The sequence below is a fragment of the Schistocerca piceifrons genome, chromosome 3 (genome assembly GCF_021461385.2).
Source record: "Schistocerca piceifrons isolate TAMUIC-IGC-003096 chromosome 3, iqSchPice1.1, whole genome shotgun sequence".
NCBI lineage: Eukaryota > Metazoa > Arthropoda > Insecta > Orthoptera > Acrididae > Schistocerca > Schistocerca piceifrons.
In genome coordinates, this window is record NC_060140.1 from 187,373,118 (window position 1) to 187,398,280 (window position 25,163).

General features: G+C 35.7%; 1 protein-coding gene across 1 annotated transcript in view; it reads right to left on the reverse strand.

Annotated features, from left to right (window-relative positions):
- Positions 1-10,410: 10,410 nt before the first annotated feature.
- The window catches only part of LOC124787834 (breast carcinoma-amplified sequence 3 homolog), a 117,020-nt gene continuing 102,267 nt past the window's right edge, over positions 10,411-25,163 (reverse strand). Inside the window, exons 10-12 of the mRNA XM_047254775.1 lie at positions 15,186-15,334; positions 12,760-12,909; positions 10,411-12,329 (exon numbers count right to left, since the gene is read on the reverse strand). Of these exons, the coding sequence (XP_047110731.1) occupies positions 10,618-12,329; positions 12,760-12,909; positions 15,186-15,334 (2,011 nt within the window). The 3' untranslated portion in view covers positions 10,411-10,617. The remainder of the gene's footprint in view (positions 12,330-12,759; positions 12,910-15,185; positions 15,335-25,163) is intronic.

Consider the following 25,163-nt stretch of genomic DNA (forward strand, 5'->3'; position numbering starts at 1 on the left):
ACAATCTTTGACAAGAAATTGTCACCCTCAGCCACATGACGAGCAAGCAATTCCGCACAGATGGTTCTCCTTTGCTCTTTATGGTGTTCGGTTAGACAACGAGGGACCCAGCGGGAACAAACCTTTGAATATCCCAACTGGTAACAATTGTGACAGCACTACCAACAGAGATGTCAAGTTGAGCACTGAGTTGTTTGATGGTGATCCGTTGATCATCTCGAACGAATGTGTTCGCACGCTCCGCCATTGCAGGGGTCACAGCTGTGCACGGCCGGCCCGCACGCGGGAGATCAGACAGTCTTGCTTGACCTTGCGGCGATGATGACACACGCTTTGCCCAACGACTCACCGTGCTTTTGTCCACTGCCAGATCACCGTAGACATTCTGCAAGCGCCTATGAATATCTGAGATGCCCAGGGTTTTCCGCCAAAAGAAACTCGATCACTGCCCGTTGTTTGCAACGCACATCAGTTACAGACGCCATTTTAACAGCTCCGTACAGCGCTGCCACCTGTCAGAAGTCAATGAAACTATACGAGACGAAGCGGGAATGTTTGAAAATATTCCACAAGAAATTTCCGGTTTTTTCAACGAAAATTGGCCGAGAAAAAAAATGTGTTGCATTACTTATTGAACTGCCCTCGTACAATGTCATCGGCGAACCTTAAAGTTTTATTTCTTCTCCATGGATTTTAATACCTACTCTGAATTTTTCTTTTGTTTCCTTTAGTGCTTACTCAATATACAGATTGAATAACATCGGGGAGAGGCTACAACCCTGTTTCACTCCCTTTCCAACTGCTGCTTCCCTTTCATGCCCCTCGACTCTTATAACTGCCGTCTTGTTTCTGTACAAATTGTAAATAGCCTTTCACTCCCTGTATTTTACCTCTGCCACTTTTAGAATTTGAAAGAAGGCCCATGATTCATTGGCAGGGGGGGGGGAGGGGGGGGGGGGAGATTACTATTATTATCACACATAAAAAAGCAGTGTAGAGAGAGTTTTACCACAGTGAGAATGTCGTAATTATATCTGTTACAGGTACTGAAGCATAATTAGCAATTTATATCTTTCTGATTTACAAACTAAGTGATAACTACAACCAAATAGGCTGCCTGATTTTTTACAGAGCAACAGCAGAAAACTTTTCATTGTTTCCAAACGTTGAAGTTAACCTTATGTTTCTCATTTACACTATTTTATTTCATCATCTTCCGTTGAGAGGTAAAAAATATTGGCCAAGGGGAAAACGTTTTAAGACAATGCACTGTTGCAAACTGAGAGAAAATGAGGGAAATAAGAAGTGCATACAATTTCTCCAAAAGATAAAAGAGAAGCTATAGGTGAATTATGAGGAACACGGCAGAAATACATACTTGACACTAGTGGGAATATACAGAACAAAATCTTACGTTTGTTTCATTTTTTCGGAAGTTCCTGGATGTTTCTTGAACCAGATAAACTCTCAGTTCTTCCATTTTTCTTAGAAATACTACCTGAAGTGATACACTACGTTACAAAAAAATATCAACATGACATTTATAAAGGTGAACACAACTGAGGGAAGAAAAATTATACCTCATTACTTCGTCAAACATTTATTGTAGATGAATAGGAATACTAACTACAAAAATCAATTGCACAGAAATCTTCCAGTAAAATAAAATTCATCTGAAAATATTTCAGAACTAACAGAAAATAATAAAAGTCATTCAAGCACTTATTTTTAAAATGTATAACAGTTTCAAGACACTTACAACATCGAGGTCTCAAAAAAAGTAACATTAAACAATAAAGGTTAAAAAATTATTTGTCATAAGTATGCAGTTTGGAACAAAATTCCTTAGCACCAACAAGACTAGCATTATCAAGAAATTGAGGGCAGGAAAAAGAGAGAAATAGAAAAGCAGTGAGAGAGTGAGAGAGAGTGAGAGAGAGAGAGAGAGAGAGAATTAAAACATGTTAAAAAATAATTTAAAAACTGCATTTTCTAAGACTACAGCACAGATTATTTCTCATCTAAACATAAAATATAATGCATGAAAAAATTGTGCCAAATCCTCAGATAAGTTATTAGTTTCACACAAACAGGCAGCCCAGAGAATGAACCTCAAAATCATAAAAAAAGTATTTATATATTGTCAGAGCAGTATACAAGCCATAAAAGTCAGATCAGGAAAACATATCCATGCACAATTTAATGTAGCTTATGTATTATCTTAGCTTTCAAAATTTATGAGTACTGGTGGATTTCAATTTGATGAAAGTGTGGTAACTCAGAAAATTCTGTTTTACATCCACACGAGCATATGCAAGCCTATGCACATGCACCCTGACCCTCACACACACACACACACACACACACACACACACTAGCTTCATGGCACTTTCACACAACCAAGCATTCAAATTACAAGCCCATCCCGAATTGTATGAAATACAATACAGTTTTTAAGAACAGTCAAGGAGAGATATGGGGAACATCTGCAACACACCTGACTAGACAACCAAGTAAATCAACTGTCGCTGAACAGTGACTTCAATATCATCATGAAATAGAATATGATAAGAGCAGCATAATGACACTAATGCCAAGTTTCTGAGACAGCATAATCAAGGAGTCTGTGGAAATAAATATTTCAGAAAACAAATAAACAGATATGGAGGTTTCAATTTATACAATGCTTGGAGTCTGGCACTAATTTTATTAAGATTTCACTGGTTATCACATTCACAAGAGCTGGAAAACACTGAGAGAATTTGTGCTTCACAGAATATCACTGAGAGCCCTGAGAGACAGAAGAGTATCATACTGCACAGTGGGTGCCAGAAATCAAACACCACTATAAATAGTGGTGTGAGTCCAACAATAGTTCAAAGTCTGAATGAAATCCAAGCAGCAAGTACAATAACAGCACATGAAGAAGACGGATGGGTTGGTCATTGAAGTGGTTTGCATAAAACGTAAAAAAACTTGGTAGAACACCCGGAAACACATCATTAAAAATAAAGTACGATATTTTATTTATGAAGACCATTCAATGTCCATGAAGGCTGGCTACATTATTTATTTCTCAAATATCACTTCACCATCATCATCATTATCTTCTTCAAGGATTAGGCTATCAAACTGTTCTGCCTCAGAATTGTTCATGCCATCTCTTTAAGGGATGTCCAACTTAATATTACTTCATGACCACAGTTTACATTACCTCGTGAATTAACAGTGATGACACAGATGAAATGTTACCCAAAAAGCTAGGTAAAAGCCACCGTTAATGTGTGTGTGTGTGTGTGTGTGTGTGTGTGTGTGTGTGTGTGTGTGTGTGTGTGTGTGTGTGTGTGTCACTATGAGGTGGCATATTCAACATGTCAACACGACTATTCTACGATTCTGATGGCTCAATAGGTAATGAATGATGAAATGGCAAGTATGCATATGAATTTATTATTATGAGGAATAGTGTTTAATGATTTGTGTCAGAAGGATATGTGAAAGTTCATGGGAAGTGGGGTAATGTTAATGTTTTTCTTGAAAAGAATAGTCTCCATAGGTGAAACTCTGATTCATCACTTTGAACAGGATACTGATTGATTGAGCATGGAGTGTGTACATTCAGAGAGAAATTTAAAACTGCTCATTAGCTGCCAAAACAGGAACAAGTGTTGCACCGCTGACAAACACAAAAAGTTAAATACAGTTTCATTCCCAGTTTTCACATTTTTTCTGTGCTTCATGCAGATTGCAATTTAATGTCCTGTCATCAATGAGGTCATTAGAGATGAGTTACAAGCACAGATAGGACAAGAATGGGGTGGGAAACCAGTTTTGTACATTTCATTGTCTGGATATTTGCCTTAATTGATTTAAGAAAACTGTGGACACCCTACACCTGCATAGTGATTTTTTAGTCCCATGCCTTCTGAGTATAGTCCAGTGTCTTAGCAACTGTGCTACTGCACTCCAAACTCACAGATCAGATGAGGCAGTAAGTGCTAAATCAAAAAAGTACTGATCATGATTCAAATTTTAGAACACTAGAAGTAATACAAGCTAGAATCTAGTACTTCCAGTGTTGCTTGTTAACAAACAAATTATTAAGACCATACATTCTTGTTTGACCAATGGGAATTACCTTCATAAAACCATTACTACAAAACACTACAGATTGGAATTAGCTCTGCATAATTTACGTGGCTCTTGCCGGTTTCTTGATTTTCATTTACTCTAAGCCCTTTTTCCATCATTTCTCCAATTCTTCCATTGCCTATTTTCCAACTATTTTCTATTTTGTTTCATTCATCATCATTCTATATCTGTATCTGTGCCAGTGTTTGTCCTTCCTCTCAAGATTATAACTTTTTCTTGCATCTCACAGTTTTCTCACTTTTTTCTGCAGATATTTATGTTTCTATTTTGACTTTTAATTTCAGCTGAGTTTAGATGCTATCTTTGAGCTATTGCTAATCAACAGCTCATTATTATTAGTGTCTGCTCTGTAATTCAGTGTAATATGTAAAATGATGTGATACTGATTAAACAAAATATAGTCCACTTAAATCCTATCACTGTAAAAAAATTCTTGGGTTGGTAGGGTTTGACAACATACCCCCTTCCAATTTAAACTTGTATGATTCGTAGGCTAAATTTCAAGTTTGTGTAGGCAAGGAAATGAATTTCTCCTAATGGTGTGGCTGAGTATCACACAGGGTTCTTAGCATATGAATTTACCCAACTCTACTAGTAGTAGAACTCTGAAATTTGAGTGTTAGGTGTTAATCCATCGTTACTTTGCAGTAATTTTCTGATTCTTCTGTTATTTGTGATCCAGGGTTTGGAGTTACTAATTGTTTCCTGCAACAACTAGACACCTTGTTATTCTGTCCCTGTACATCTATTTACTTATCAGTTAAGTAAATGTTTCTCTTGCACAAAAACATTGTTCTTTAAATTACATCATTTTTTTTGTTCTAGCTTAACTGTTTTGTTGCATTATTACAATTTTAGGTTTTGTTCTATTTTCAAGCATCTACAAAGAAATAACAAAATGCTGGATATGTCTTTGTAGAGGCTTGAAAATGGCAAAAAAGTTGAAACTGCTGTAGCACAATAAAGCAGTTATAGCTAAAAGCAAAAATGATATCATTTAAAAATTTATAGAAGCCTTGGACCCACATTGTAAGTAGTTCATAAAAACACTGCTAACATATTTTTTATGTTTCGCTATGAACATAGAAACAGAACTAAATTTTCTGCAATAGATGTTATGCTTACAAGTCCTGCAATGCTTTGCATAACAGACATGGAGGCGAATCAGGTAAGAATGAACTAACATGCCAGATTAGCCATTGTTGGTCTAGTAACACAGCCAACTTAACAGGAGTTTTTAGCTAATCTTTCACATTGGTCTAAACAAATGTTATGCTGGCTCCCCATATTAGTCTCAGAAGCAAAATATTCAAGCACTTCAAAAAATAGACACAGACCAAGTCTGTATGATTAAGAGATCTTCCTCAAATGGCTTTTCTCCCTTAAGATAGCTGACAATTGCAGAATCAGAGATGGCATCTGCTACAGACTTAATTAAAATAATTGGTAAGACATGGCTATGTGAGTGCCTACCTACTATTAGTGGACTCCACTACAGACAAATAAGTGTTATACAGAAGAAAAAATAAGTGATGTCTCAGGGACTGGCAATAGCTCATGCAAAACACACCAGAAAATAGTGAATACCACACTGAGACAATTTAAACTACAAATAACTAAAATACTAAAGTCAGTTATTGAAAGATTTCTTGCTATTGGCTTAAAAATAAGAAGCACAGTTAGCCACATTAGTTTTGGAACCTGAATTATGCCATCCAGTCATTTCTCCTTTGAATAACAATTAAAATAAAGGTACATCTTCTCACTGGACAACAGAGATGTAAAAGTAAAACCATGGAAACTCCACATTGGATTATCAACAATATCAGGAAATGAACCGATTGCTACTAACTCATCATCAAGACAACACACGGGCACAACAAAAAGACTGTTCGACATTTAGCTTTCCACCAAAGCCTTCTTCAGAAAAGGACACACACACACACACACACACACACACACACACACACACACACACACACACACGACTGCCATTTCTGGCGTCTTGGACTGGTCTGATGTGGGTGTTTTCTTTTCTGAAGAAGGCTTTGTTCAAAAACTAACTATGTAACAGTCTTTTTGTTGAATCTGTCTGCATCTCTACCTGTGATCTTTACAGTGAGTAGCAATCTATCCTTTTCATAATATTATAGACACATAAAAGTGGCTTGAAAGTCAGTTACCTAGAAAACATCATAAAATTATGCCATCATTTTTTATAATATTTTAATAATTAATTATTAATTCATTACTTGAATAAAGTTTCAGTATTTACAGCCTTACCCTCATTTTTGTCTCATTTATCCCCTGAATGTGTGATGATTCAACAACAATAATCCAGATATAAATTGAATTGTTTGCACAAAACTCAGAATGAGGAAGGAAGTGTTTTACTGGGAACTATGCTACACATATCTATGAAAACGTGAGGTCAGCTGCTTACAAGGGTCTGATAGAGTGATCGTTGCACCCATTCCAGATATCTTCTGGTTGGGTCTCCTTGATACTAGAAATACTGGTGAATAAGAGAAGGGACTGAATAAAAAGACAGTAAACAGGTATTTATTTGAGCTGATGGAAACTGGTTGGAAGAAGCGGATGATTTTTTATGACACAATCATCATCTTTTTTATCTACTACCAGGGCTGTTAAGACTGGAAAGATTCAAACCCTACTTTTACTTCACTACACATATCTACCACAAACTTTGAAGAATTTATGTGAATGCCTGTGGTATGAAAGAATGTAATTGACTGATTTTCAGTACTGGCTATTTCACGAAGACATTTTATTTCAGAAACAGTAACAGCAATGTGTAAAACTAGTTTAACTGTGACTGGTCAATAAAGATACTGTGTAAGAACCGACATTATTGTTTTGTCAATCCACAGCAAATAAAAATAAAGAATTTTTATAACTTAAGACAGTGCATAATATTGAAAAATCTACTGTTACAAAAAACTAATGAGATATGCACAAAATTGTTTATTTGGCTACATTTTTTTCTATGCTACTACTGTTAACTGTGAATTTCCCAGGAATATGCTGTGTTTTGACATATCATGTTAAACATTAAAACAGGGCAATTTTAATTGCTTTCGTCCCAAAAAAAACTTGCCTACAGGACGCATTTGAACTTTAATGCATGGATGGTTGCCTGTTTCTCCAACTAACTCTGCAACTGTATGTATGTTATTAATGCCTAAATGTTTTATGTAACATATTGACTCTGTTCTCTGGTGTTATCTGGATCTTCCAATACTTTTGATATCTCACACAGAACATACACCTACACTCTAATAATTTTAATATTCAATCACTGGAAAATCAAGGCTGGAATATGTGATTGTTCAGCTTCTCCCAGTGGACTTTATATTGAAATAATATATGGGTGTTCTGCTGGTTGTTAAGTGTACAAAGGGCACAATACTTTTATGAGCAACTCTGTTGTCATCATCAGGCATGCTGATGAAATGACTACTTGGTGGCTCAGGGTGCCTGCCCATTGCTCTGTGTGCCAACTGGTCCCAGAAGCAAGCCAGTGTACCAGCACTATGAAATGCTACATACTACAGGAGTTGATATATCAGTGCACCTCTTGTAGGGGACAACAGATGAAACAATGAGTGGGAGGGGTGGATGGTGGTGGTGACATGAGTATGCTTGATCCTTTCCCCTCCCACTGCCCTCAAGTTACCAGGAAGTAAGTTCATCGGTGCACCTGATGATAGTGACAGGATCAATCGCTGAAGCATTGTGCCATTTGGACACCAGCAACCAGCAGTACAACTATATGTTAGTTTGTTTCGCTGGAATAAAGTTACGCATGTTAATATACATCATTACACACCAAATAGAAGGCGCAATGAGCGGCAGACTGAGATGCCGAAAAGGGTGACTAACAGCTAAGCTTCTGGACAACATCCTTCATAGTGCTCGCTCTCTCTCTCTCTCTCTCTCTCTCTCTCTCTCTCTCTCTCTCTCTCTCTCTCACACACACACACACACACACACACACACACACACACACACACACACACACAACCACTGATGACTGCCAGAGCTGCATTCTACCACTCTAAACTGACTTTGTCCAAGAGTAGCTGTTCGTCAGCTGTTTCTACAAGCCTGTTTGCAGCTCAGCACTACTTCTATCTAGTGTTACTGTTATTATTATTATTATTATTATTACTATTTATTTCCTTTTGGTTGCATTTCCTACACTTCACAGGCTCCCATTTTCTGCTGTTCTACTTTTAACATTCATTTGTACTTTCTGTGATATTTTACCTTACATTTTTACCATTTTCTCCTTTTTAATCTTGTTTAGTTTATTTTGGTAAACATTATTATTAGTTTAGGAAAAAAATCTGACCCTGTAATAAGAATTCTCAAATGTGTTCATTACGTTTGGGGCCACACAGTTGCAGACAGGCTTTTGATTTTATAATTACTTGATTTCCTACTTACTGTAGGTTCCAGTTCCCTATAAAAGACTATAGGCAAAAACTAACTGCTCTTTATTTTTTTCCAAAAATAAAAAGGCAAAGTTTAATTAGGTGGCTTTAAACCAGCAACATCCCAGTGAGATATGGAGAGAGATGCAAAAGATGTTTATCTAAGTTGAAGATAATGAAAATGATATCATAAGCATAGTTCATCCAGTTCTGCTCATGGGCAGAATATCCTAGAAACTAGTGCAATTTTAGCTAATTTTTGGTGCTGTAGCTTCACTCATTCATCGAAGAATGAATATATAAGAAATACTAAAACCAGAACTTCAACAATGTCTTTTGCATTGCACATTAGAGAGCATTTCACACAATAATTGTGCATGTTCCAGCCACTAAGAATATGAATGACTCTAAATATACATCAAGAAATATGTCCAGAAGTGAAAACTGTCCACACACTTCAAAAATTCTTTTATCTGTTGAAATATGGGGACCTATAAAAATATGTTTTTGTACTGTAATATTAATGAGATTCTTGTGACAGACTACAGCAATGATAAAATTTATTTCTGACCCATCAGTTCATGCTTTCATAAATTTCTGTACATCAATAACATCTTGTTACACAGTTGCAAGAAAATTGTGTCCAGCCTGGGACTCAAACTTGAACACCGTCTTTCATGGACCATCTAAACAGCCACATGTACAATCTAAAAGTTGGAGCTTTCACTATAAAAACGAGAAGCTTGCACTACCCATGAGGCAAACTTGACTGAATTGTTTGGAAAAGAACTGCCCACAGGCAACATATGTACATCAAAATCCTGATAGCTAATTCAGCAGTCGGGACTTGTCACACAGCACATACTCCAGTGAAGAGTACAAAAATTTTGTACCCTCTATACTGCTGCATGTCAGTATTACAATAGTACACAATTATGTAATTATGAAACTGCTACAACTATGTTTCCTCATGATATTATTTTCTCCATTTCCTGTCATGTATCACAAGTTTCAGTGCTTACCAAATGTGCTTGAATCTCTCTCATGTATATTACTCAGGAATAAAAAATTTTGGCACACAAAACTTTTGGATGACTTGCTCAGAGTGCAAGTAGAAATTTTAGGCATTATCCTGTAGGTTCCAAACTAAATTAATCTCTTACTGACTATGGGCATGTTTAAGACGACAAAGAAAATAAGATTCACCACTTATATCATAGATGATACAATGAACACATCTTATACAAGATAACAGTTTAAGAGCACACACACATGCATACTTCTCTTACTGAATATCATGAACTTACATGATCACAGATTTTGTTGGTTTGTCACATAGACAGAGAGATTTAGATATCAGAATCTTCTTGTTGTACAGTAATAAATTTCCTAAATCCATTATATACTAGCACATAACAATAATGTAATATCACAAATATGGAATAAAATCCAACAAACTGATTCAACTAATGAAATCAAATTCAGCAAAGTAAAAGTAACATTATTAAAGTTCACTTAGTGAAGCTCGAATAAAAATAATTTTTTTTGTCAAGATGTCAAACAAGACGTTACTTTTAAAGTAAATATTTCATAGAGCTGCCTGTAAATAAATATGGCAATAATACTGCAATGAGTGATAGTGAAACATATTTCTACATTAAAATAAATATAGTGACTAACTACTCTGCATTGTCTGCAAAAACAATTATTTTACAAATGAGTATTGTATTAGATACAACAGTCATCATGAATAAACTCACACATTCTTTGTCAAGTGGACAGCCACATAATATATCATTGTTTAATGTACAAGCACTTGCAAGTACATAGCAACAAATAAATAATAATAAAAATCTATCAACTAAACTGACATTATTGCCTAGGCACTGTACTTATCTGACTAATGTAATCTCAGTTCAGATTTGGCTAACTGCAAGTTTAGCTTTCACAACCTCAAGATCGAAGTCAGACACTATAATAGAATTTTTCATTATTACTTTTCCTTCAGTTATCTTCTCTTTTTCTTAGACCGGCGACTTTTCTTTATTGACTGTGAAGAAGTATTTCCAGTATCACTTCCCACTTCATCGTCATTAAAAATTACACTCTCTGACACTGATTCAACCTGGGAATCAATCTTATGGGGAAAGAGTGTTTTTTCCAAATTATCTGGGACCAGCCCTGATGGCTCTTTTACACAATCATTGTAATCATCTCTTATTGTGATACTATCATCTATAGATTCTGAAGTGTCAATAAGAGATAAAGAAGTTGTGACAACTTTCTTCTTGAAGGTATGATCAGAAATATCTTCAAAGTGTGAGTTATTGGATACCAGTTGCTTCTGTGTAATTCCATCTGGAGTTAGAATTTCAGTATTTATTTCTTTGACATTAGAAACTGGGGACCAACTCTTTTGAGGTGGTGGTGAACTATTTGTGAAATCACATTTTTCTGCTTTTAAAGAAACTGCTTCCCCTGTAGTGCTGTCACTGTTTTCTAATTTTGTAGACGAGCCTGAACTATCTGATTTACCTGGCTGACAGTATTGCTTATCTTTGGGAGGTGTAGCTACAATTTTGCTCCATAACTTTGGAGAAGGAACTTCCACAGTTTTATTAGTTGAAATATTTCTGTCCTCCAGATTTAACACCTGAGACTCAGTTTCTGTCTTTGTGGAATCAGTGTGGCTTTTACGAGAACCTACTTTGGCAGCAGAAGGCCCAACACTGCTGCTGAATTCTGTTTTGAATGTAGAAACAGAACTGTGAATATCACCAAAACTTGAATTTCTTAAATCTAAACTTGGAAGTGTGGACTTGTTTTCAAGCTGTATCTGTGATTTTAAGTTACAAAAATATTCCTCTTTACTGCTATGTACCAAAATATCTTCTTGCTTTACAGGTGCAAGATATGAATCATTAACTTCTTCAGTTGCCTGTCTATTTTGAGTTGTCTCTGAATTTTTTTTCCTTGCATCAGAGGTCTCATTTTCTTTTTTAGCAACAATGTTTGTTTTTACATTCTCCAAGGCAGGACTGTCAGTATCTGTAACTTCCAACATCTCAATAGTTTGACTACATTCTTCATTACAATATTTTGATGTAGTATGAGAATCCATCACACAATTTTTCTTTGATTTCATATTAAAATCCATGCTATCAGTGTTCATTTGTCTTTCTGTGATACTATCTAAGTTTATTCGCTTGTGATTTTTTTCCTTTTTTTGACTACCAGCTATAAGGTTTCTTTCTTGTTTTGTAGATTCTTGTTTCAACTTTGATTTTTTGTTATTTGTTGACTTAACCACATCTCTCATCAACAATTCATTTTCCAAACATGTTTTATCAGACAGATGTACTCTCATTTGCAAACAATTTTTCTCAGTAGATGCACATGAAAGATTCTCTTGTTTACTTTTCTTGCAGTTAACCCTGTCCGTAGTCATATTACCCACAGCAACAACTGCATCATTAATGCAAGCGCCTACTTCATGAACATTAGGCTTCACTATTGTTGGCCAATGCATGATATTTTCTTCCTCAGAGCCACTGTTATTCACGTTCCTCACTGATTTATATGACACCATGGTGGTTCCTTCCTCATCCGAAGGCACGGACACTGTTATAACTGTTCCCACAGGGTTCACAATTTTTTCGACGGGAATTGAACATCTCTTGCCTATGGGGCTGCTTCTGTTTCCAACGACCATTCTTCTTCCTTTGAACAAAGAAAAAGCCAGAGGCAGGTGTTTCTAAATTGTTGTTAATAATGGAAAACACAATTTTCAATCTAGAAAATTTATAATGACTAAACTATTTAGTTGTACTACGCATTACAAAACAATAACAGAATACATTTCTGAATCTATTTTAATTACATGATGCACATGACTGTAGAAATTTGGAACACTTGACATTTAGTAAACCTGTCTCTGGCTAGTTCTTGCTCAGTAATGCCATTTACCAAAGAAGGCAGTTACTTCAATAAACACTACAACAATAGTCTACTGAATCCAGAATGATTCCAAGAAACAACTTAATTTAAAAATTAAAAATAAAAATTCTTGAACAGCAACAGGTGCTACAGAACTAGCCTACACCAGTCTATTTACTTAAGATACATTATATTAAATTAAGTTGAAAATTACCTGTGTCTCGAATAGCTACTCCAGGGCTTTCCATCATGGCATCTGCTAGATCTTCTCTTAATTGTATTTCACCAGGACCTGCAGAACCATCTGAATCCACACCATCTCCACCATACACTTCCATTAATCTTGGTGACTGCTCATAACTACCTGCAATACAGTGACTGAGTTAAAATTTCAAGTTAATTATATCAGTAGTAACAACTTCAGGTAAGAAAACTTATTTCACAACATTATAGAATACTTCAAGATGTTGCAGTTATAACTCACAACTTTCCACCATATAAGAACAGTAGTATGAAATGATAGAATAAATTGTCACACACACGCACTGAAAGACTTCTTCCACATTTTGGTAAACAGCAATAATACAGAAAATTAAAGGTATATCTAAAGATGCTCTACCAACTTTTTATCTTTGTACCATCAATGAATGAAATGGAAAAATACTGGTGAGGATGGATGTGGGAGGGGTGGAAGCATTAATGCTGACACTATATATGATAGCTTGTTGAGTGGAGTATAAATGTAACAGGTACAGATGTTTTACTTGAATTTTAAATAATTTATAGACTGTACATTAATATATATTTATGTATATATTTTTTAAGTTTTTGTCTGGCTGAATACATAAGCCTATGCAACTTTTCAGAAATCCATAAATAGATATGAAATTATAGTATATTTTTTATTTTCTGTTACATCTAAAATGTTTTGTAAATTATATGTTATACACATAAGAAAACGGGAACTCGAATCAAACATCGTACAAAAATAAATTTACTGGAAGCATCAACCTTTGTTTGTCCAAGAAAAGAATAAAACAACTGAACAAACTATGATGAAGAGAAACAAGCAATAATTCAGCAAAATTTCATAGTCTCCTAGTAACTCATTCTTTCATTTATAACCAGTTTATTAAAAAAAGGTCAGGCTGCACTTTACTAAGTATTACACTAAACTACAGAGGAGCTTTATCACACTGGAATTGCAGAAAAAATTAAAAAGTTGAACAAAAATCCACATATTTCAATAGATTCCATCATGAAGGTGAATTCTGAAAAATGTGAGTGAGTACACTGACAAGACAAGTAGATGTCAGGAACTAATTCAGTACACAATATTAACAATTAATTATCATTAAATTATTATATTATATTTGTGCTTAAACACATAATAAATGGAAATAAATTAGCAGGAAACCCATCTATTTGCTAACTTGATTCTGTATTATTTTTGTGATTTGCTTTGCTTTTCCAGGCCCCCCTCCTCTCGTTTGCTTTTGTCTCACATCTATGCAGGTCGGCATGGTTACACCAGAATTTGCAAGGTTAACTGAAGGGTTGGCCAGGAACACTTCATGTCACCAGCCCATTACTGCCCTTGGGGGAACATATGCACACCAGCTGTTTGTGTGTAGTGTTACCCATATGGAAATGTGTGGACAATTTCTAAATGCTTGAGAATTGTGTAACTGAGGTGGGTCTTGGATACTAGCCCAGTATTCACCTTGTCAGATGTGACAAACCACATACAGTCTGCCGGGAACACTAGCCTTCAATGTTAAACTGCCGGGAGGATTCAGTCAGGGAGCAGTAAACCTGCAGGAATCCCTGAAACACCATGCTAACATATGCAGCTAATTGGGCAGGTATCTTTGTGATTGGCTTATAAGGTAAGTTTAACTTTCTTTTGAATTTACACTAGTTCCTTATTCCTTGCTGCAGAAAACTTGTTCACGACCTTAAGAACAGTATATAGAATTTCCTGTGAATATTGTGTTTGTAAACATTATGTATCATTCTTATTGCTCACTAACGTGGAAAAAAATAGATGATTTACTTTATTTGTATTACCCAAAAATCAAAGTCTTTATAGAAGTTAAAGTACGCACAATGAGCCAGTATCATCATCCTCACATTAACACTATAAGATACACAAAACATAAGAAAAAACTGTAAGCAATAGTCTCATGTGTGACATTCAGCTTATTTTAATTTAAAACTGTAAGATGGCAAAGTAAATTTTATCCCTGCCTAGAGGAACAAAAAAATAAGTAGCTCATGTCTTTTATATTTTCAAAAAACGTACAATTCCGAGAACAGAATATCAGTTATGTCTCAAGTTATTTCAAGCGATCCATAAAAACCAAATGAAAAGTTTCATTCCAAGGACATTATTATGTTTATTCTTTATTGCACAGTGATGGCAGTTAAATACCATAGTCTAGTCACTGATTATAGTAAAATAGAAAAACCAACACTTTTCATTTCATTTATTATATTATTTTTATTATTATTATTTTCTTTCTGACAAGTGTCAGTGTCAGGCAGAGTGATGTAATATAGTACATGTTACACAACATGTCTAAAGGAATAATAGCTACTTTACAAAGTTAGATAAAAAATTAGGAATAATAGACATACTACTTGATCCTGATTCAATTAACACTGGTACTATAGGTCGAGTTCCTCCAGTTGAAATGGGCATGTTCATTGGATTGGATCGTGCTGGTCGTGATCCAGTTCCATTGCCTATATCCACAGCTTCTGCCTCCAGTAAAGAGAGGGGAGTGCTAAAGCAAAAAAAGGGAAACTTAGGTTTGTGATTTTATCTGCTAACCTACCTATTTACTTTACATATTACACTACATGGATAATGCACGTGATTCATACTTGATCTCTTGCAAATAAAATAAAATTTTTAAAAAAGTAAAAATTTTATTTGTCTACAAATAATAACCCAAAGACTTTGCTCCTTTGAAGATAATTCTATATTATACACATAGTGGCATCTTAGTAATTACAGTTCAAACTGAAGAAATACACAGAGCAATAATGAGCATGTCTTGGAAGATGGAATAAGTAGTGATTCTACACTTTCTTTACATCACTCCTCTATCAAAAGATAGCCCCAATGTGGTTTATAAACTGCACGAGGGATGACTACACTTCCAGGAGCAATTTTCCCTCTGCAGTGGAGTGTGTGCTGATTTGAAGCTTCCTGTCAGCTTAAAACTGTGAGGAGATCGTGACTCAAACCTGTGACCATTACTTTTCATTAGAAAGTGCTCTATCAACTGAGCTATCGAAGCACAACTTACAACCCGACCTCACAACTTTACTTTGACCAGTATCTTTTCTCCTACCTACAAAACCACTCAGAAGTTTTTCTGCATAATTTTGAGGACTGGCACTCCTGGAAGAAAGGATATTGTGGGGAATTTGGTGGGTCATGATTTTGGCTTTGATAACACAGACAGTATAGCCCACAAAACATATAGATCCCAGGTTTAAGTCCCAGCCCAGTTCACGGTTTTAATTTCTCAGGAACTTTCATATGATTACAGTACTCATCCACTAAAACACCAAGCACTGAACAGAGCCATAACAGACTCAGGGACTTATTTTCCTAAGTATGATTCAAAACAACAAAACAAAGAAACTATTAATAAATTTTTCTTTTTAAAATTCAGTCTTGATCACACCACGTATGCTACAAGAACATAGGTGACCGGTTTCGGTCATTTCACATGACCATAATCAGACCTGTAATTTAATTTAGAAAGTAATAGGAACCTTACTAGACTGACGATAAAAAATGACAAAATGCTTATAAGGATAAAATACAATAAGACCTGTTATACCCATGGATTCCTTCGAAGATGGTATGTGGAGCACTCTTCTCAGCTGCTGTGATGTCAACTGGTGCCAGCAAGTGACGGGCATACTCTTAAATACGAAGAAGCTCCACCTACCTCTTCTCCCTCTACCTCATGTCAACCAATCAGTGTAAAACGGGTTCACATAATCGTCAAAACGTAGAAAAACAAAGTACAATAATAATATTATGAAATATAACTCCATTTTTAATAAATCAGTTTTATGACATTTTAAAAAATGTATGTAATATCATACCACTCTGCAGCTGATCATTCCATTATTACATATATCTCCAGTGCCAAATAAAGTTAATATAAGACAGACAGACTGACTCTAGCATAGGTGTATACTTGCAGTCGAGTCACAACTCACATATCGATATGATGCCGCAATGCCAAAGACCTTCACAACATCGCTGACTTTGAAACCATTGTCGTAGTACAGCCTTAGCCCATAGAGGGCACACTGAGTATACATAATCTGTACAGTTATTTTAAGCTTTTAATTGACATTTTATACAATATTTAAGTAGTTCCATGGTTGTAAAGAGATATTTTATACATAACTATTTGCATGTTATTATTGTACTTTGCTTTTCTACATTTTGACGATTATGTGAACCCGTTTTACACTGACTGGTTGACGTGAGGTAGAGGGAGAAGAGGTAGGTGGAGCATCTTCATATTTAAGCGCATGCCCATCTCTTGCTGGCACCAGTTGACACCACAGCAGTTCAGAAGAGTGCTCCACCTATCATCTGCGAAGGATGCCATGGGTATAACAAGTCTTATTGTATTTTATCCTTATAAACATTTTGTCATATCTTATTGTCAATCAAGTAAGGTTTCTATTACTTTCTAAGTTTAATTACAGGTCTAATGACGGTCAGGTAATATGACCGCAACCGGTCACCTATGTTCTTGTAGCATACGTGGTGTGATCAAGACTGAATTATAAAAAGAAAAGTTTTTTAAAAATTTTTAATCATTGTTCCAAAAATGTTGATTAAAATTGTTCAAAGAAACTATTACTCTTTTCTTGACATGATGGTCGAAGTAGAGAGGATATAAAATGTAGACTGGCAATGGCAAGAAAAGCATTTTTGAAGAAGAGAAATTTGTTAACATCGAGTATAGATTTAAGTGTCAGGAAGTCGTTTCTGAAAGTATTTGTATGGAGTGTAGCCATGTAAGAAAGTGAAACCGGGAGTAAATAGTTTAGACAAGAAGAGAATAGAAGCTTTTGAAATGTGGTGCTACAGAAGAATGTTGAAGATTAAATGGGTAGATCACATAACTAATGAGGAGGTATTGAATAGAACTGGGGAGAAGAGGAATTTGTGGCACAACTTGACTACAAGAAGGGATCGCTTGGTAGGACATATTCTGAGGCATCAAGGGATCACCAGTTTTGTATTGGAGGGCAGTGTAGAGGGTAAAAATCGTAGAGGGAGACCAAGAGATGAATACACTAAGCAGATACAGAAGCATGTAGGTTGCAGTAGGTACTGGGAGATGAAGAACGTTGCACAGGATAGAGTAGCATGGAGACTGCATCAAACCGGTCTCTGGACTGAAGACCACAACAACAACAACAACAAGAATCGAATTAAACAGGTTTGATAAAAGTAAGAATTATACAAGTGATGAACAAACTAGTATAATACTTAAGGCTTAATCATAATCAGGGAATGATATCGGTAGGCATAATACAGTAAGTTTAAAATAAGATGCTAATTTATTTAATGTATGTGATATCATGATCAACTTTTGACTGTAAAATCATTTACTTGCGCTAACCAATACTGCAATTTTAGATATGTGGCCTTTATCAAATGGAAAAATTGCAAAATGCAAAAAACAGTACACATGCAACACACTGACAGGTTTCAGATAGGTTATATAATGGTAAGACAGAGATTTAGGAACCAGATTTTAAATTGAAAGACATTTCCAGGGGCAGATGTGGACTCTGACCACAATCTATTGGTTATGAATTGTAGATTAAAACTGAAGAAACTGCAAAAAGGTGGGAATTTAAGGAGATAAACTGAAAGAACCAGAGGTTGTACAGAGTTTCAGGGAGAGCATAAGGGAACAATTGACAAGAATGGGGGAAAGAAATACAGTAGAAGAAGAATGGGTAGCTTTGAGGGATGAAATAGTGAAGGCAGCAGAGGATCAAATAGGAAAAAAGACGAGAGCTAGTAGAAACCCTTGGGTAACAGAAGAAATATTGAATTTAATTGATGAAAGGAGAAAAATATAAAAATGCAATAAATGAAGCAGGCAAAAAGGAATACAAGCATCTCAAAAATGACATCGACAGGAAGTGCAAAACGACTAAGCTGGGATGGCTAGAGAACAAATGTAAAGATGTAGACGCTTATCTCACTACGGATAAGATAGATACTGCCTACAGGAAAATTAAAGAGACTTTTGGAGAAAAGAGAACCACCAAGAGCTGAGATGGAAACCCAGTTCGAAGCAAAGAAGGGAAAGCAGAAAGGTGGAAGAAGTATACAGAGGGTCTATACAAGGGTGATGTACTTGAGGACAATATGAAAATGGAAGAGGATGCAGATGAAGATGAAATGGGAAACATGATACTTCGTGAAGAGTTTGACAGAGCACTGAAAGATCTAAGCCAAAACAAGTCCCCAGGAGTAGACAACATTCCATTAGAACTACTGACGGCCTTGGGAGAGCCAGTCATGACAAAACTGGTGAGCAAGATGTATGAGACAGGCGAAATACCCTCAGACTTCAAGAAGAACATAATAATTCCAATGCCAAAGAAAGCAGGTGTTGACAGATGTGAAAATTACCGAACAATCAGTTTAATATGTCACAGATGCAAAATACTAACGCGAATTCTTTACAGAGAAATAGAAAAACTGGTAGAAGCCGACCTCGGGGAAGATCAGTTTGGATTCTGTAGAAATATTGGAACACGTGAGGCAATACAGACCCTACGACTTATCTTAGAAGCTAGATTAACGAAAGCCAAACCTATGTTTCTAGCATTTGTAGACTTAGAGAAAGCTTTTGACAATGTTGGATGGAATACTCTCTTTCAAATTCTGAAGGTAGAAGGGGTAAAATACAGGGAGTGAAAGGCTATTTACAATTTGTACAGAAACCAGATGGCAGTTATAAGAGTCGAGGGACATGAAAGGGAAGCAGTGGTTGGGAAGGGAGTGAGACAGGGTTGTAGCAATAAAGGAAACAAAAGAAAAATTCGGAGTAGGTATTAAAATAGACGGAGAATAAATAAAGACTTTGAGATTTGCCGATGACACTGTAATTCTGTCAGGGACAGCGAAGGACTTGGAAGAGCAGTTGCATGGAATGGACAGTGTCTTGAAAGGAGAATATAAGATGGACATTAACAAAAGCAAAATGAGGATAATGGAATGTAATCAAATTAAGTCGGGTGATGCTGGGGGAATTAGATTAGGAAATGAGACACTTGAAGTAGTAAAGGAGTTTTGCTATTTAGGGAGCAAAATAACTGATGGTGGTCGAAGTAGAGAGGATATAAAATGTAGACTGGCAATGGCAAGGAAAGTGTTTCTGAAGAAGAGAAATTTGTTAACATCGAGTATAGATTTAAGTGCCAGGAAGTTGTTTCTGAAAGTAATTGTATGGAGTGTAGCCATGTATGGAAGTAAAACATGGGCGATAACTAGTTTGGACAAGAAGAGAATAGAAGCTTTCGAAATGTGGTGCTACAGAAGAATGCTGAAGATTAGATGGGTAGATCATATAACTAATGAGGAGGTATTGAATAGGATTGGGGAGAAGAGAAGTTTGTGGCACAACTTGACTAGAAGAACACTGAGACAAATTTATCTTGTAGGTGTCTTTTCAAAACAAACTTTCACAATATGTAAATTTATAATCAAAAAAAAATTAAAAAATCAACAGAAAAAGTAGTGATGGACACAGTTGTAATTCTAGAGCCACAAATTAATCTAATTACTCTTCAGTGTCTCAGAAGATGTTCAATATGCAGCCAAATTAACCTCTGATCATTTGCCACATATATAATACGTATGACAGATAACAAAGCCAATTTTACTTCTAAGCTGAAATCTTTACCATCAGATCCTCCTGCAGACAATTTTTTAAATTAAAGATTAGTACTATGTATACTATAGAAGACAAAGACATTTACCTTGCCATAAAACTTAAGACATTTCATTAGTAACTTGAATAATATCAAGGATGAATATGTTTCTTTCTGTTATATTTAAGCCACACTACTATTTCGTAATATGTAAATAATTATTATGCATCCAAATACACAAACAAAACATGTACATTCTATTCCATAAACTGACTTCTTCTACATGACTGAAGTGCTAATAATCAAGAGACCAACAGCAACTGCCATTTATGAGTGCATCAGTTACGTACTAACAAGGGAACCTCCCCATCACACCCCCCTCAGATTTAGTTATAAGTTGGTACAGTGGATAGGCCTTCAAAAACTGAACACAGATCAATCGAGAAAAGAGGAAGAAGTTGTGTGGAACTATAAAAAAAATTAGTAAAATATACAAACTGAGTAGTCCACGCGAAGATAGGCAACATCAAGGAGTTTACGAGCTCAGGAGAAAAGATACAGGAATCAACAGGAGCATTTATTGACCAATCAAAAGCATTGGACATGTTGGATCATAAGATTTGCTGTCAAGGTTTGAAAAATACAGTATTCGAAGTCTGTCCAACAACTAGATCAGTTTCTTCCTGCACAATCGTAAGCAAGCAGCACGCATCAAGTGCACAAAGATCAACTTAAAAAACTATCTTTCAACACTTTTCAGACTATAAAGCAATTAAATATGGTGTACCCCAAGAATCAATAATGAAACCCTTTCTTTTACTTCTGAACATAAATGATCTAAACTTAAATGTGAATGCACATAATACTATCATATTTGCAGGTGACACAACAATTCTTCTACAAGGGGAAAGTAAAGAAGAATTACAGCAATCAGTAAACACTGTTGCAAAAGACTTAGCATCTGGGCATAGAACAATCACCTTGTAATAAATAGTAAACAATCTATTGCACTAAAATTCCACAATGCTCCAAACAATGATATTTTATCTTTATCAATGATGAACCAACTGGTAACAGTACGGAAACCAATTTATTAGGAATATGGCCGCAAAGCAATATAAAGTGGAATAAACAAATTGAATACCTTAATGCAAAAATAGAGCAAAACATGCTACCTCCTTTGCTAACCAAACCTGTTGTAGTGAGGAAATAGTAATGAATGCATATCATGCCTTCTTTCATTCTCACCTTAACTATGGGTCAGTTTCTGGGGAAATCTAAATCAGCTATCAGCACTTTCAGACTACAAAACAGGGCTATTAGAATCAGGTTTGGATGCAAACTTCGAGACTCATGTAAACCTCTATTTAAGATCTCTGGTATTCCTCCTTTAACATGTACCTCCATTGAGGAAACTCTTATATTTTATAAAATAAATGTATTGAGTAAGGACTGCAGATTGAAAAGGAAAGGAAAGGAAAGAAAGGAAAAGAAAAGAAAAGAACATGATTACTTTACCATACAAAACAAAAACTTACTTATGACTTAAATCAACAATCCTTGTGCCAAAACTGCACTTTCCACATCGGAGTTAAACTTAATAACAAACTTCCTGATAACATAAAATCAATTACTGAGGTCAAAATCTTTGGGAAACCTTTAAAGTCATATTTACAACATCACTGCTTTCACTCAACTGAAGAATATTTTAATTTATGAAGTGTGCTATGTAAATACTTAACATATTAAGTGTATTATTTTAATTTTAAGTAAGTATGCACAGAAATCACTTTCACCTGTATACTTATAAACTGACTTGTCCAATTTCTTACGCATAAGATGCTTCCACAGACAACAGGACCAATAAAATACAATATACAATGGGTTATGGAATCTATGTAATTAAATGGCTAACCTTAGACACCAGTCACCCAGTGCCAGTTGCAGGTTGCACATCTAACATCTTCCAGAAGCACCAAAACTTTGATTTTCAGTATTACATACAGTTGCTAACCGAATTTAGAAACTTACACTGTTCCCATAATCTGCTCATTAAGAACTGTAATCTTTATTGAGCCAGTATTGGAGAATGAGAGCACCTAGTGACTTCCAACAAACTCTATGAGTAATATCAAACATTTTCAAAACACTCCCCACCAAATGATGAAAGGAAAAAAGTTTATTGTGTACTACATTTTTGCTGTTCAAGCAGAAAAACTGGTGCATCAAGCATAATATTCCACTTTATTACTCCTTTACTACTATCTTTATTTGCAACACATTTTGCAGAGTCCACATATGAGGTCTATTCAAAAAATTCCAAAATATTCGTAATTTCATTCCAATGGTGCGTTGGGGCAAAATGTGGTTGGCATCCTAGTACACCCCTGTGTTTAATGTGTAACTAATGGAAGTTTCACTGTTGTATGTCTGTTAGTTATTGCCCAGTGCTGTATTGAGTAGAACATTGTATCATACAGTTTGCGAATTTCAAGACAGCAGAGTTAGAAAGAGCAACATGTCTGCATAAAATTTTGTGTGACACTCAAGAAAACCTTTACATACACACACCAAATGAAGCAGGAAGCATGGTGATGAATGTTTAAGCCATACTAGGTGCTAGAAATGGTTTACACAATTTAAAAATGGCCGGACAGAAGTTAAAGATGACCCTTGTCCACGATGCTATTCAGTGTCTACCAATGATGCTAAAGTCAGGAACGAAATGAAATTGCATGTGCCAATCAAGAACTGCCTGACTGAGAGATTGCAGAAGAATATAACATTTCAGTTGGATCATGTCATGAAATCCTGACACAGTATCTTGGAATGCATTATGTTGCTGCCAAGTTTGTCCCATGGCTTGCAATTCAAGACCAGAACAATCATTGCCTCGTAATCTGTGAAGAGCTTCTCGATCACACAAATGAGAACGAGGTGTTCCTTAAGAGAATCATAATTGGTGATGAGACGAGGGTCTATGGTTATGATGTTGAGGTATTGAAAGGATAAAGATTTGCGATGATAGACGAGATAGAAGAAAATTCGCAGATGGTGCTGCATGCGATCCAGCAAAAGACATACCAAGACTGCTTCTGGAAGTGGAAACAGTGTTGGGAGCAGTGCATCAATTCTGAAGGAGAGTGATTCAAAGCAGTCCATGCAAAACTAGCTTTTGTTTAATATGGAGCACAAATTACACACTCTGTACTCATCCAGTGTCTGATAATGAGAACACTCAGTGACTTCCATCAAACATTTAAATAGTTTGAAATGTTTTCTAATTTTTTTTCTTGCTTACGAGGTGTTATGACAGCCTAAGAAGGGAACATCCCCAACTTGACCTCATATTTAAAGGAGAACAAAGGACAATTGCAAGACATCAGCCCCAGCAATTGATCCCATGCAAAAATTTGGCCAAAAGTACGGACAGAACACAGTTATGGCCTTCTGAAAGTGCAACTTTTAAACTTTCACATGCATTGGTTATTTGTCAATTGCTCCACCCCACTGCATTTGCCTAAAGCCTCAGTGAGAAATACTGTACAGCAACATGACAACCAGAGCCCTGTTATTCCAGAATGTTGCAGCCAGGGGAAGAGGAGGGGAAAGGTGAACACATCTACCTAACATGTTTTGAAATCTTGTTTGAGAACACATTCTATGTGAAAAGTACTATGCAATATGACTAGTACATAATATGTCAACCTCACACATGTATATGATCCATTATATTCTAAAAATGTTCATGTATTAATGTTATTCTGCACCTTTATATTTGCCTCAAAATCAAAATGAATAAACCTAAGCAACTGGAGAAGTATTATGGAATGAAACTAATCATCTTTTCTTTACAATTCAGTCATGCCAATCACACTAAAGAACAGAGCACCTCCTGCAAAGGTACTTCCCGGTAACAGTGCTAACTTTAATGACCAAAGAAAATAACGCATAACAGCAATATTAATAATTACTTAATGCTACACAACTTCTTTAATGACACACTCATTCATTTCACCCATTTTCACAGCATTTGTGAACTGCAACATCAAAATGTTCAAAGCAAAACGACCTCTGGCATCAAATACAGGTTAGAAACTGCTCATTTTGACACAACAACAAAAGCATGTTGCCAATGTCAAAATACTATTCCACAAATCTCTTACTCACTCTACTTTATAGTACTTTGTGCTCGGCCATTAAGCTCCTGTATTGGGATGGAGTAAGTGACAACCTGCGCACATGCATGTTTAAAAACTGTCACATGGATGTTTAAAAACTGAATTTTCGGCAGGTCATAACTGCATATTGTCAGAATTATGGCCCAAATTGTTTGGAGGGATCATACGCTGGGGCTGATACCTTTCTAGTGCGTGTTTTTCTCCTAAAATATGAGGTCAAGTCAGTGATGTTTCCTTATAAGACTGAAACCAACCACAAAAAAATATATCATCACACAGCTGTGTGTTATGAATTCTTCCAAGACAGTTGCTTAAGTTACATGTTGCAATCATACCATACTGAAACTGAATCTTTTCAACCATGTTTATCATTCTACATTTGTTCCATCCATGTCAAAAAGACAGATTGTTTCAAATTAAATATTGTTCAAAAGTATAAATAAACTAGGGGAAGAAGAAACTGACTTTCAAAACCAAAAACTCTCTTTAG